Here is a 15,305-nt window from a genome sequence, read left to right as displayed (position 1 = left end):
GGTCACTCAGTCGGCACACACGCCCTGCTCACCTCCTTCTGCCAATTTTGAGCTGAAGCATGTCTAAAGGACTGATAAATAAAAAAGCTGCCACCAAGTTCTCAAATGGGCATTTGTTCTTAGAAGATTCAAACAAATTTCAAGTAGATTTTGCATGAGGAAATGAGCAAAGTTTGGAGTTCCCTAAAACCATGGGCTGTTATCACTTGCAAATGTGCTTGGCTAAGCTGCCTGTCCCTGTCTAGGTGTGACAAAAGCTCCCTCTCAGTGTTGTCTTATCAGCTATGGGGTGGCAGGACCAGGCCTCCCTTTTGCGCTAGGTGGCAAATGACCACACTGGGAAAGAGGTGCGAAGCACTGGCCCCTGCTCCTAGTGCAGCCACTGAAGAACCACACCCAGGCCTGTCAGCTTCCATGGACGATGCCTGCCTCACTCTTGGCTGTTCAGTTACTTGGTCAAGCGTGACTGGGGGCAGGCACTCTGCTGGGGTGACTGAGACAAGCCCAGGAGCTGCCATTCCAAAGCCTCTGACTGCTGTGGGACACTCATCATCAAAGAAGCAACCACAATATTGTCAAAATATTGGTCAAATAAAAATCCCATTGAAATACCACTTGCCACCCTTTGAAAAACAGAAAACAAATGCTGGGCACTGCTGGTAAGAATGTAAAATAGCGCAGCCACTGTGGCAAATGGTATAGTTCTTTAAAAAGTTAAAAATTGAACTACCGTATTATCCAGCATTTACACTTTGGGTAAATAGTATTTTACCCAAATACCACTCTGGGTATTTGCCCAAAAGAAATCAAAGCTGGGACTTAAAGAGATATTTGTACACCAATGTTCATAGCAAGATCATCTGCAATAGCCAAAAGGGGGAAATGATGCAAATGTCCATCAACGGATGAATGGATAAACATAATGTGACACACACATACAGTGGAATAACACTGAGCCTTATACACCTGCTGCATTGCAAATGAATGAACCTTGAAGTCAGGCTCACTGAAATGAGCCTGACACAAAACTACAAATATTGCATGATTCCATTTATATGAGGACCCTAGAATAGATAAATTCATAGAGACAGAAAGCAGAATGGTGGCTGCCAGGCAGGGGCTGGGAGGAGGAGGAAGAGGGAGTTAGTGTTTAAGGAGTACAGTTTCTGTTGGGAAAGATGCAAACGTTCTGGAGATGGATGGTAAGAATGGTTGTACAATAGCATGAAAGTGTTTAATGCCCTGAACTGGACACATTAAAATGGCAAATTTTATGTTATGTATAGTTTACCACAATAAAAAAATACAGCCTGGTATCCACTGAGTTGGGCTCCCAGGTAGCAGTAGCAATAAAGAACCCACCTGCCAATGCAAGAGATGTGGGTTTGATTCCTGGGTTGGGAATATACCCTGGAGGAGGGCACAGCAACCCACTCCGGTATTCTTGCCTGAAGAATCCCAGGGACAGAGGAGCCTGGAAGGCTACAGTCCATGGTCACAAAGAGTCGGACATGACTGGGGCGACTAGCATGCACACTCACATCCACTGAGCTGGAAAGGAAAGTGTACCAGGGAGCATGTGGGGGAGGCGCCAAACCCAGGCTCACTGGGGAGAGGATTTGGGAAGGATTCCTGGAGGACATGGGCTCTGCACTGAGAAGACTCAATAGGAAGAGACAGAAGGGAAGAGCGCAGAGGTTTGGTGGGGTCAGTGTGCAAACACAACTACGGTGAGGCCTGGCCAGCCCTGGAGGGCTGCTGTGTCCCATGAAGGGGCCTGGATTATATCCTAATGAGAACCCAGAGGGTCATGATCATGAAGGGGAGATTAACCAGTGTTCAAGACCCATGTGGAAACAGTGGAATTGACCCAGCCAAGAGCTACTTGGATAGTAAAACTGGTGAGGCTGTGTGCTACGTGAGAGGCAGGCAGGGGTTGCTGGTCCAATCCACAGCTGTGAGCACAGGATTGCTCAGCCCAGGGCGGGTGTGCAGCAGATACACAAGGCCAGGCTTGTTGTATGGGAGCAGGAGCCTGAGAAACAAAGGGCCAGAGAAAAAGTGCTTCTTTTAAGAGTTCTTGTTTTTAATTTTACTGATTCTTATTATTCAACTAAAGTCATATTCATTAGAACATTGTTGCTGGCAAAATTATTTTTCTGTGAGCCATTTAACAGTGATCAAAGCTCATAAAAATGTTGACTGGCTTATTAAGCCTTTACATAGCATGTTGCACGGTGCACCAAGGCCACAAAAGTCCTCATGAAATTTCACCTAATGAAGTGTCCAGGAAGCAAAATTCTCTGGGGATCTTTTAACTGTTTTACATTAACTTTTAGAATGTTAGATTACCTGTCAGAAACTGCCTTTATTAAACATGCGCATTTTCAAAAATAGTCAATCGGCCCCAGTTAAATCCAAGTCTACCGAGTTCCTCTTGGACCATTCTGCACTCCAAATTGATTCAAGGTCTCCCAACAAACTTTCTTTTCCTTATGCCAGCCCTAAATGGGGCCAGCCCTAAATGGGGCCACCCCACCCTGACCAGGCTGTGACACAGGTGAAAGGGAACGAGAAGTTCCTCCACCTGGGAGCACCACCCTCAGGAAGGGAAGCGGCAGCTGTCTGTCCCGGGGGCAGGGTGCCCTGGACCCAGGTAGAGTAGTGTGTGGTGGTGGGTGAGACCACTGCTTCCTGACTTATTGTGGAAAAGGTGTCTGCATCAGAGACAGAATGTGGGCCTTCCAAGAGCCCATGCCTGGGCCTCCCTGCAGTGGGCAGCCATGGCCAGCTCACTCTGGTGAAGACAGTCTTCTAGAAGTTAAAATGTTAGGCTCTTCTCTTAAAAAGAAGACAGTGATGGAGTGACAAGACCTCGTATCAAGACCCTTTGGCAGAACTGGGGGGCTCAACTTTCTGCAGCCCACCCCCTTCTCTTCCCTGGAGCGAATTCAGGAGCTCAGCCCATGTGAAGAAGCAAGAGCAGCCTCTCTTCATTTTTGGGGCATTTCAGCAAAGGCCAGGCACCCAGTCTTCTCCACTGACTTACAGAACCTCATTGCCCTCCTCCTCCTCAGACCTGCCCACCGTCAGATCCTGTGATAAGGTCAGAGAAAAGCCCACCAATTCCAGCCACAGTCTCAGGGGCTGCCTGCCTCCAACTTGAGGGGCCTGGGAAAGGGAAGGAGGGAGGTGTGTTCATTAGCTGACTGTCAGTCTATTTCCCATCTTCCCTGAGGCCCACTTCTGGAAGGCTCAAGCTTATCAGAGCACATTCTTCTTCCCACAAGACACCAGAGATCTCGCTGTGCCAGTTATCACAGGGCTGCGAGATGCTAACTTGAAACAGGCCGGGACCTCTCCCCTCCTTCAGCTACCCCCCATACCAGCCCAGCTGCATGCCAGTCAACCCTTTGACTCACCCCACAATTTAAATACACAGAATTTCAGCTCTAATTTCTAAACAGCTCCTCCAGTTTGGAAAGAGGGGACGTAGTAGGGCTACCTTCCTGGAGCAGGACCCACAGAGATGGGCGGATCTGGGCAGACCAAGGTCTGGCCTCTTCACTGTTCAAGGACACACAGTCCAGTGTGGCCAGGCTGAGGTAGTAGGCTATCAAGGGTCTAAATAAGAATCTCTGCACAAAAATCCAGCCCTGGGGCTATGAGAGGATGCCAGAAGGTTTGAGCAACACGGGAAGGCCATGGCAGGAGCGGGCTTTCCTCTGACTAATCTTTCTTGTCATTCTAGTAGAGGAAAGAGAGAATTCTTGCCAGGAAACAGGAGGGCAGCACCTTTAGAGCTACCCATTACCTCCCCACTCAGAAGGGGGCACTGCTGGTGGGTGAGTAGGGCCAAAGGAGGAGGAGGTTAGCAAGACCTCAGAAGCAGCCCATAAGAGTACAACAGAAAAAGGCAGTGGTGCTTCCGGAGAGTTTCCTGGAAGCACACCCAATGTGCCAAGCTTCACTGGACTATCAGTAAGCTCCTGGACCCTCATTCAGAATGTTCCACTCTGAAGGACCTATTTCCTCATCCTCCTAAATTCGGCTACTCAACAGTTCTTCCTGGAACTCTGGCAACACCCACCAGGAGGCCTGGAACAGGCTGTCCAAACTCATGATGGAGATCTCCAAGTCATTTATAAAGTGACCTGTTTGCAGAGCAGAAGTGGCTGGGTTCCTTGTCAATCCATCATGCCCCTGTGACAACACGTGTTCTTTTCCAACTAGACTAAGCCTCCCCTTAGACAACAATTCCTATGGGCATGTGCCTTCTGACTTTCATTTTGGGAATCTAAGAGAAAACATTAAGAGAAAAAAAATTAAGATAAAACATTCTTCTGCACCAGCAGAAATGAACAGAGTTGGGGTTGACAGCCAGAGTCACATGCTTGAGCAGTGCAAGGAATCGTATTTTGAAATCAGACAGACCAGGTTCAAATGGGAATTCTCAGAACCTTAGTCTCTTCATCTCTGAAACAGATATAGATACTAACATCGACTTTGTAATCGTCTTATTCAGATTAAAACTAATAACAGTAACAAAACCTGGGATATGGTGATTACACAATAACATCAATTTTCATTCAAAGTTTCAAGCCAGAAACTTTGAGAAATTCAGACAGATGAGAGAGATGTCAGAACTCTTGAGACAGGCATTGTTGCCCAGGTTTTTAAGACTTGGGAACTGGGTCCAGAAACCAGAAACAAGTAAGATCAGTGCTGGTCACTAGAAATGAATGGATATAATAAAGGAGTTGAGGGCAAGTGGGTTGCTTGCAAGGATTCACATCCATGCAGGGAAAGAGTGAGCTTAGGGGAGTGGAAGAAGAGGGTTCCTTTGCTCTGTTCTCAAGACTGGGTTTCCAAGGCTGAGACTGAGGCTGGACACCCTTTCCCACACAGCTTTTCAGTACTAAAGAGGCCATGGGGAAATGCCTACTTGTACTGAGAAGGCCATAACCAGCGAGGTCGGTGTGAGAGGGCAAGTCCATTATGCACAGGGTGATGCTGCAGACAAGGGGCGTGCCTCCAGCCTGTCACCCCCCTCCTGCACACCCACCTGCTCCTGAGGAACTGCCATCAGACCAGGGAAAGAGGAATTGCCTGGCTCATCTTGCATCAAAACTGTTTCTTAGTGGATAGGAAGGGAAGAAGACACACCTGACGGAACAGGAGGGAGGCTCAGAGCCATTTAATTTTAGTATTCAAAGAGAATGCGTGCTTAATTTGCACACTCCCAATTGGGAGTGAAGCAGAATTTATTGTTCACAGATTTATTAACAGGCTGATGAGGAGCAATTTGAAGGGGAAAAAATGGGATGAGCTGAGCCAACATGAGTTCATCAAGAGCCAGTCATGCCAAACCAACCTCATTTCCTTTGTTAATGGGGCTCCGAGACCGGCAGGAAGCCGTAACACGGTGTTACTTGACTGGAGGAAGCCTTTTAACAAAGCCAGTCATGATATCCTGACTGATATACAGACTAGATGCAGACGCGTGGCTGAGCGTCCTCTGGGGAGAACGTCTCAAAGCGTGCCCGGTGCAGGCACGGACGGGCCAGGGTGACCTGGAAGACAGTGGCTCTCGGGTCCATCGTGCAACTCAGCCCTGGGCACGGCTGAGAACAGCTGACATATTTGTGAATGACATGAATGGCCTGAGGCTGGTATCAGTGGTTAATAAGACAGTCCAAAGGTTGAAAATTCAAAATTAAGACCCAAGGTTATGAGGAGGGGCTCCAAACAAAGGGACTGAATCTAAGGGAGTCCATGGGGGCTGCTATACCAAAGGGTCACAGCCTGGGCAGCTTACAAACAGCAGAATGGTTTCTCACAGTTCTGGACACAGGAAGCCCAAAATCAGGGTGCCGGCATGCTGGGGTTCCAGTGGGAGCTGGACTGCTGACTTTCTCTTGCAATCTCATGGGGCTGAAAGAGCCAGCCAGCTCTCTAGCCTCTTCCACAGGGGGCTCCACCTCCATGAGCTCCCTGCCTCCAAAAACCTGACTGTTCTTGGCTGCTTCCCCCTTTAGATCTCTGAGCCTTACTTACATTCCCTGACGGAGGCCAATCCAAGCTCTGGGTCCTGCAGTCCTTTTGTTCCCTTAGAGAAAGAGCAGGAGCTCCTCCCTGTGTCCCCTGGGGGGTCCTCAGAGGCGGCCTCGATGGTTTCTTCAAACCATAGTGCTTTGCAGGACAGGGGCTGGCACCCTACTTCTGTGGGGCCATCCCCCTGACAGTTTTCCTGGGGTGATCACAGCCTCTGGAATAGTAACCAGTCTTCCTTTCCAGTCTGAGTGTGGACTCTCCTCAGGAAACCACCTCCCTGCCTTGGGTGGGCCCAAGACAGACAGTCCACAACGGGTCCCTGAGAGGCCCTCTTCCCAGAGGAGCCAGGACGCAGGGTGCAGCCTGGCTCACAGGCGTCCCTCCCCTCCCCTCCAGACCCAAGCAGGCCTATACCCCCAGCCTCATTCCTGAGCAAGGGAAGTGATGAACAAGCCTCCAGGGGAGGCAGAGTGACGCTCAGGTCTCTACTGGGGCCTGTACTGGAGACCCAGAAGAACAAGGGTTGTGACTCTGCCACACAACAGAGGCAAGCACTCTCCGGTCAGCTGCTGGGGCTATCTCTCAGAGAGGCCCGTTCTCTGTGGCCCCAGCTCTTTTCCCGGCCATCCCCTGACAGGCAACACAGCAGCCTGGTGTTTTCTGTCGTGTCTCCACACTCATTTCTTGTCCTTCCTATACTGTGTATTGAAAATGTGTTCCACATCAAGTCTCATTAGCTTCGTTGTGCTCATCAGTTCGGGAATATTTTCCTCTCAGTTGACTTAATAACACTCATGTGTTTTGTGACTTTCCCCTCGTTGTTTTCTCTTCCTTTTCAGATTAAATAGATCCAACTGGCCAGGCTGTGCGACCATACACCCACTTACACCCCGCAACACACATGCTGACATTTATGTAAGTATAGGACCCCAACCCCTGCCAGGCTGCTCCCCCACGTCCATCCCTGTCTGCACCTCCACACCCACAAGACCCCCACCCTCTCCACACCTCTGGTACACACCCACACCACCCCCCCACACACACATGCACTTCTTCCCTTACACACCCACCTCTTCCACGTACAGCCACCTACCACCACAGAGAACAGCCTCCCTTACACACACTCCCATACACCCCCAAAACACACTCCTTCCCCACCACGTCCCTCTCACCCCATGGCCAGATGCTGCCCCTTGAACAGCCCTGAGCTCAGCATCCCTGAGCAGTTCCCTCAGTGCCAGGACCCTGCGTGGCTCTGGGGTTCAGTGCCATGGGTTCTGCTCCGGGGCTGAGCATCCTCCAGTGAAGGGGCTCAGTCACTCAGGGGCCTGAGGCTCCTGTCCCCAGGCCTTCCCACCACCCTCCTGCCACTTTTGATGAACAAGCATGGGTGAGGAGCTGGCAACTTCACAAATAGGGGACTAGAAAGCAACTCTTCCCTTTCTTTTCTTGACCGCTCCAAAAATACCATCGACTCCCCCGACCCCACAGTTCCCACAGGAAACCCCCTCCCGTGTGCATCCATTGTCTGCGAGGAGCTGACTTCCCTCTGGCCTTGGCTCAGGACCTCTCCCAGGTTACACCTACTCCTCCCAGACACTGGTTTCCGAAGACACTTCTGTCTCCCGGGGGAAATGGTCTCCTGTTGGCCTGTCTCCCACCTATCCCAACTTCTCCACGCATTCCAGAAGTGGTCTTAGAGGCTTTGGCTCGGTGGCTAGTCTTTTCTCTAAAGGCGCCAGGCATATTTCCGGACCCCACTGACATTTAGAAAATCTAAACACTCAAAAACGTCTGCATGGCCTTTTTAGAATTAGCAATTAGTTGTTAAAGGTCTCTGCGATTCCCACAATGGCTCCATCTCTAATTTGTTTTTCCTAAAACACTTTTCATTTCCCATGTCCATTTCTGGAGCAGCTCTGCTCCAAAGGGAAAGAATCAGCAGGCAACACATGATACCAGGTCCAGGGGTCACTGCTGATGAGTAAGAGATTTCACATACCACATCAAGGGCAGGCAAAGAGAAGTGTGCTGAACAGCTACTGTGGGCCAAGCACTTTATCTACACAATTTAATTTTACTTTTGCCCTTAGAACATGCTGAAAAGTGGAGAAATTTATTGTTCCCACTTTACAGATTAAGAAACTGAGGCTCAGAAAGGTGAACAGCAGCTTGCTTGAGGAGACTTAGCACCTACATGGCTTAGCTGGGATTTGAAATTCTCTGTTCTCTCTCCCCATTACCAGGTACCTCCAACTTAAGGGTCTAGGAACGGATCAGAACAGCAGCCTAAGCTTCAGGAAAGATAAATCCTATGGCCTCACATGTGAAGGTGTGGCAAGGATATGCCCAGGAGGGGCCGTGCTCCAGCTAGAGCAGAGGACGGATGGACGGTGAGGACCAGGGAGAAGCTGCAGTCAGATACCCTAAGGATGCCCAGCCTGTTGGCCGGGAGCTGTCAGACACTCCATAGGAAGCAGGCGCTTCCTCATTTGGAACCCTTGTTTACCCAGCATAATACATGTATTGTCCCCACCACCGCTGGTTATAAAGGCCACCACTGAATAGTTGCTGCATGTGCCAGCCACTGGGCTAAACTTAGAGCACACATCCTTCAGTCCTTGCAGCCAGGCGAGGGAGACTCCATTTTATACAGGGAGGTACTGACACTTAGCTGCGGAGGAAGTGGCCCAAGGCCATGCTGTTAAGGGGTCTCAAAGCCCAGCTTCGGATATAGGACTGTCCAGACGCATGTCACCCTTCAGGGTGGTGCATTTAATGAAATTCATTTGTTGTTGATGTCTTGCATAGTTCAAAACTGAAGTTCCCATAGGAATACATTTGAAGAATCATACTTCAAAATTTTCCCATGAAGTGAAACTTTATAAATATTTTTGTTTGCACATATTAGCATAGTACATGCCCTCGCTGCACTGGCACCCACAGCCTCAGCTAGGTCCCACAGTGTGGCTCCTGGGCCAAAGTCCTCCTTAGCCCGAGCCCCTGGCAACATGAAGATGCCCTGAAGGTAGCCCAGCCCTGAGCACTTCCAGCTGCTGCTCTGATCCCAGCCAGCACGAGAGGGACTGTGTCCTATTGTTGCAAATAGAATCGACACAAACAAAAACACAAGGACCTCACTCTCTTGGCCAGCTTTTCCTTCCTGCAGGTTGAGAGGCAAGTCTTGTTCTTTCCTCTCTCCCTAGAGGTGGGCTAAAAGCTGGAGTGTTTGCCTAGGAGCAGGGAGGATGGTGGTGGAAAGGACCCAAGCCACCTGACCATCCCTAACAAGGGGCAGAGGGGTTGCTTTCAGAGCCCCGCCCATCTCCACCCACCCTCTTTGGTGGCTGCTCTGTGCGGAGCCATTGCCCTTGGTATGTGGCCCAGGCTAGGGGAGGCTGGGGGAGCCCACCCTAGGCTAGGCAGGCCACCGTGTGGCGCCTGGCAGGATGCCCTCCCTGCAGCCTGGCCCCAGCGTCTGGGGCTCCCCTGCTGATTTCGTTACCCCATTCTTCTTGCCGATGGGGAAGGACTGGGATCTTGCATTGGAGCGGGCATGGCACAAGGCTTTCCGATGTGGCCAGCAAATCCTGACTCTCCTTCTGAGCTGGCCTCAGATCCTTTGTCTAGATCAAGGAGAGGGAAAGAGCTTAGACCCCTAGGCTTGGGTCTGTCTTCCTCTTGCGCCTACTTGAAGCAAGACTCAGGCTTATGAGCTTTAAGCCATAAGCCTTTAAGACTCATGTCTCCTGCCTTGGAAGGCAGATTCTTTACCACTGACCAACCTGGAAAGCTCACTCATCAGCTGTAGAGTTTGCTAAATCATGGTTCGTTGTTAAAATGTAAGGGTAACAGTGCTGCACTCAATATGCCAGAAAATTGGGAAAACTCAGCAGTGGCCACAGGACTGGAAAAGGTCAGTTTTCATTCCAATCCCAAAGAAAGGCAATGCCAAAGAATGCTCAAACTACCGCACAATTGCACTCATCTCACATGCTAGTAAAGTAATGCTCAAAATTCTCCAAGCCAGGCTTTCGCAATACGTGAAGACTGAACTTCCAGATGTTCAAGCTGGTTTTAGAAAAGGCAGAGGAACCAGAGATCAAACTGTCAACATCTGCTAGATCATTGAAAAAGCAAGAGAGTTCCAGAAAAACATCTCTTTCTGCTTTATTGACTATGCCAAAGCCTTTGACTGTGTGGATCACAATAAACTGTGGAAAATACTCAAAGAGATGGGCATACCAGACCACTTGACCTGCCTCTTGAGAAACCTATATGCAGGTCAGGAAGCAACAGTTAGAACTGGACATGGAACAACAGACTGGTTCCAAATAGGAAAAGGAGTACGTCAAGGCTGTATATTGTCACCCTGCTTATTTAACTTATATGCAGAGTACATCATGAGAAACACTGGGCTAGAAAAAGCACAAGCTGGAATCAAGATTGCCGGGAGAAATATCAATAACCTCAGATATGCAAATGACAGCACCCTCATGGCAGAAAGTGAAGAGGAACTCAAAAGCCTCTTGATGAAAGTGAAAGAGGAGAGTGAAAAAGTTGGCTTAAAGCTCAACATTCAGAACGTAGATCATGGCATCTGGTCCCATCACTTCATGGGAAATAGATGGGGAAACAGTGGAAACAGTGTCAGACTTTATTTTTGGGGGCTCCAAAATCACTGCAGATGGTGATTGCAGCCATGAAATTAAAAGACATTTACTCCTTGGAAGGAAAGTTATGACCAACCTAGATAGCATATTCAAAAGCAGAGACATTGCTTTGCCAACAAAGGTCTGTCTAGTCAAGGCTAGGGTTTTCCCAGTGGTCATGTATGGATGTGAGAGTTGGACTGTGAAGAAAGCTGAGCACCGAAGAATTAATGCTTTTGAACTGTGGTGTTGGAGAAGACTCTTGAGAGTCCCTTGGACTGCAAGGAGATCCAACCAGTCCATTCTAAAGGAGATCAGTCCTGGGTGTTCTTTGAAAGGAATGATGCTGAAGCTGAAACTCCAGTACTTTGGCCACCTCATGAGAAGAGTTGACTCATTGGAAAAGACTCTGATGCTGGGAGGGATTGGGGGCAGGAGGAGAAGGGGACGACAGAGGATGAGATGGCTGGATGGCATCACTGACTCAATGGACGTGAGTCTGAGTGAACTCCTGGAGTTGGTGATGGACAGGGAGGCCTGGCGTGCTGCAATTCGTGGGGTCGCAAAGAATCAGACATGACTGAGCAACTGAAATGAACTGAACTGAACTGAACAGTGATGCATACTGCATTCACAGACTGGCAGACTCAGTGTCAACTATCCCCAAAGTGACCTACGAATTTAATACAAGTCTAATCAAACTTCCAGAAGGTTTTTTTTTTAACATATAGACAAGCCGATTATAAAATTTACATGGAATGACAAATGAATAAGAATAGATGAAGCAATTCTGAAAAAGAAGAATAGTGTTGGAGGAATCACACTACCCAGCTTTCAGACTTCTTTGTAAAGCTACAGTAATCAAGAGTGTGGCAGTGACAAAGAAATAGACACACAGACTGATGGAACAGAAGACAAAGTCTAGAAATGGACCCTTACAAATATGTCCAACTGAGGGCTTCCCTGGTGGCTCAGTGGTAAAGAATCTGCCTGCCAGTACCGGAGACAAGAGTCTGAACCCTCGTCCGGGAAGATCCCGCTTGCCATGGAACAACTAAGCCCACGCACCACAACTATTAAGCCTGCGCTCTAGAGCTTGGAAGCCGCAACTGCTGAGCCTCCGGGCCACAGCTACTGAAGCCTGCACACCCTAGAGCCTATGCTCTGCAACAAGAAAAGCTACCGCAATGAGAAGCCTGCACACCACAACTAAAGAGGAGCCCCCGCTGCTGACTGCAACTAGAGAAAGCCCATGCAACAAGGAAGACCCAGCACAGCGAATAATAAATTAAAAATGTGTCTCTTATTTTATTTTAAAAAAATGTCCAACTGATTTTTTATAACGATGCAAAAAATATTTAATGGAGAAAAGAGAGTCTTTTTGACAAACGATGCTTAAAGGATTTAACATCCATATGCAAAAAGAAGAAAAACAACCTTATAAAAAACTAACTCAAAACGTAAATGTGAAACTATGAAACTTATAAAAACACAGGGTAGAAGTCTTTCCTGACTGGAATGTAGCAAAACATTCTTAAATGTGCACCAAAAGCACAGGAGGATTGAGGGGGTGTCTCACTAAGTTGGCAGGGGGGCTTCTGGGCAATGGATACCACTCTGAGCTCTGCTGTCCTATCCCACCAGAAAGTTTCCTTGGCTTTCCTCCCCAGATTGTATCTGACAGTCAGAACACACAGAACTATGTACCCTCATTCCCTTGAAGCAGTAATGGGAGGCCACTTACCCATGATGGTCTTGGTGTATTGGTAAGGCTCTGAGAGGAAGTGTGGGAGGGTGAGGATAAAGGCCCCCAAAGCTAGCAGAAGACCCCCAATGCCAATCAGCCTTGGACGGTGCACCCGGCTGCCAAAGTAGCTGACGAAGATGATGAGGACGGCGTTGCTGATCTGCAGAGAGAGCAGAGGAGCCGAGTGAGACACAGGCTATGTCCTCACCCACCCATAGTGGACCTGACCAGCAAAAAAGAGAGGCAAGAAGCTGCCTGGTGTGACCTAAGGGCTCAAGCAGAGCTCCTTTTCCCTGTTGTCAGAAACCCTTCCCAGCCTTAGCCTTCTAGGCCAGACCAAAGGAAGTATCTAGAGACCACGGGAAGTTCAACCATCTTAGGGCCAAACCTTTTGGGGCCAAATTCAAGAAAGCCTCCTATTCTGGCTGGCTCCTAGAAACAGTGCATGTTCTCTAACTAAAGTCCCTAAGGACTCTGATTTCATAGTCAGAATAACCACCAAGCAACATGTACTATCTCATTTCAGCATGCAGCAAGACATTTTGCAGATGGCACAATTGGGACTCAGTATATTAAGTAACTTGCTGTGTCCATGAGGTCAGGAGGTGGCTCAAACCAGGACGACCTGAGTTTAAAGTGCCCTGTCTTAACTGCGCTGGTTTATTGCCCCTTGCAGAAGTGGGTTTCTGCCCCAGAAGCTCTGCTTCTAATCAGCCCTGGCTCTCCCTGGGTTGGTTTCCACTTCTGTGAATAAGGGATGAGGATTAAAGTGCCCCAAGTCCCTTCCCAACTGGAAACACCAGTAACTCAAGCTGGTGCTCCCTGGAAAGCGTGCTCTCTGAGCCCCACCAAAGAGGGGAATCAAAGGCCCCAGCCTGGGGAGCAGGCTCCTCAACGGTAAAAGAGGGGCTGGCAGATCTGACCTTGACTCCAAGATGGTCATCTACCCCAGAAAGTAAGTTCGCCTGAGCCAGAGGAGCCCTGGATGTCAGCACGCGTAGCACCCGCCCTGTCCATGCCACAGTCTCCTTCTGGCTATTAAAGCAGGTGCCCCTGTCTCAGGAAATAGGGACCAGAGGCTTGGTATGTGGCTCTTCCCATGATCATCAGTGACCTCCTCATTGCCAAGCCCACTGGCTAATCCTCTTCTCACTTGATCTCTCAGCACCTTTTGATTCAGTTAACCACTGCTCTCTTCCTAAAACCCTCCTTTCACTGAGTTTCCCTGACACCACCGTCTCCTAGTTGCTGCCCCTGGCTGCTCCTTCTCAGTCTCCTTGGCTGGTTCCTTCTTGCCTCTCTGATGTCTCAACTCTCTGAGCTCAGTCTCCGCACCTCAGCTCTTGTCTTGGGAGCTCAGCCAGCCCACAGCTTTCCTTGTTCTGTATATGCTTCTAACCCCCATCAGGAGATTAGAAGCACATTTCTATAAGTAAATGTCACACTTATCATTAGAATGATATTTGAGCAGAGATTTTTTTTTTGTCTGTTCATTCCTGTCTCCCCAGCACCTAGAATGGTGTTTGACACACATTTGGTGCTCATGAAAGGTTTGTTGAATAAATGAATGGATGACGGAGTAAATGGTAGGCTTTTTCAAGAAGAGGAAGGATTACCCAGGAGACCCCTCCTGTGTGGCCAAGAAAAAGAATGGTTTATGACACACAGAGAAAGGGAATATGAAGGTGGGTGAGGAGGCCTAGCCTGACTCAGAAGTTGCGCCAGTTCCCGGCCAGATGTGGTTCTAGGACATTCTGTAACCAGTACCTGGAAACAAAGCTTTGTTATGCTTCTTAGATTTTATTCCCTTCTTGTTTCCCTATCATTTTGCAGGAAGTAATTGTAAATTTCAGACCATATCAGCTAAGCTAACTGAGGCTGACTTGCAAGGTTTTGGAGAAGAATGGTGGAGGGCCCCAAAGGGAGGCTCAGGAAGGACTGGGGGGGGGGGGCGCCCAGCCCTAAGCACTGGGAGCAGACTTGGCTGGCTTCTTGGAGGGACCTGGGCCTCTATGGCTCTTATGACTGGCTTAAGCCCTTGGTTCCCAATCTTCCCTTCAGCAGTGGAGCTCCTTTGAAAAAAATTACTTTCCTTAATACAAAAACAAAAGAAGCAGCAGCAGCAATTCTAGCTGAGGAGAGGAGGGGCTCTGCAGCCCAGGCCACATCCCTCAGCCCTGACCTGGCCCCAGACAGCTCTGTGGGCTTCCTGTCAGAGCATTTGTAACACATCCCTGCCCATTAATGTCTCAGAACAAAGGGACCCAGGGCAAACCACAGCGGGCATTAAGGGCTACTGTAGGTGAAGCTGGTGCTTCACTGGCAGATGCTCACATCTTCCCTGCCAGCCAAGCCCCTCCTCCTGCTGCCGGCCTGGTCCAACCAACCCTGTCCCCCCTTCCCCTCACCGCTGGGCCCCACTGGCTTGGAGACTGGCCTGCAGCGTGCAGGCTCCCACCTCTGGAAGCTGGCTGCACACTCCAGGCGATCAGATGGGTTTGCCTTCCCCTCCACCAGGCCTTTTCTTTCTCACACCCCTCATGCTTCTGATAGGCAGCTGCCTTTTGGTCTGTGGTGCCTCCAATCCCCCTGTGGCTCAGCTGGTAAAGAATCTGCCTGCAATATGGGAGACCTGGGTTCAATCCCTGGGTTGGGAAGATCCCCTGGAGAAGGGAAAGGCTACCCACTCCAGTATTCTGGCCTGGAGAATTCCATGGACTGTGTAGTCCATGATGTTGCAAAGAGTCAGACACAGCTAAGCAACTTTCACTTCACTTAGCCTTCAATCCTGTGCTCAAGCAGCTACCAAATCCTGTCTTTTCTTCTTTTGCAGGATCACCAGGGCCCTCTTC

At 49.3% G+C, this 15,305-nt stretch overlaps 1 protein-coding gene across 1 annotated transcript in view; it reads right to left on the bottom strand.

Annotated features, from left to right (window-relative positions):
* The window catches only part of SLCO2A1 (solute carrier organic anion transporter family member 2A1), an 87,105-nt gene that overhangs the window by 24,468 nt on the left and 47,332 nt on the right, over positions 1 to 15,305 (bottom strand). Inside the window, 1 exon segment of the mRNA NM_174829.3 lies at positions 12,451 to 12,613. Coding sequence (NP_777254.1) covers positions 12,451 to 12,613 — 163 coding nt within the window.

The sequence above is a fragment of the Bos taurus genome, chromosome 1, assembly GCF_002263795.3.
Source record: "Bos taurus isolate L1 Dominette 01449 registration number 42190680 breed Hereford chromosome 1, ARS-UCD2.0, whole genome shotgun sequence".
Classification (NCBI taxonomy): Eukaryota; Metazoa; Chordata; class Mammalia; order Artiodactyla; family Bovidae; genus Bos; species Bos taurus.
This window is presented reverse-complemented; position numbering and strand designations above follow the sequence as displayed.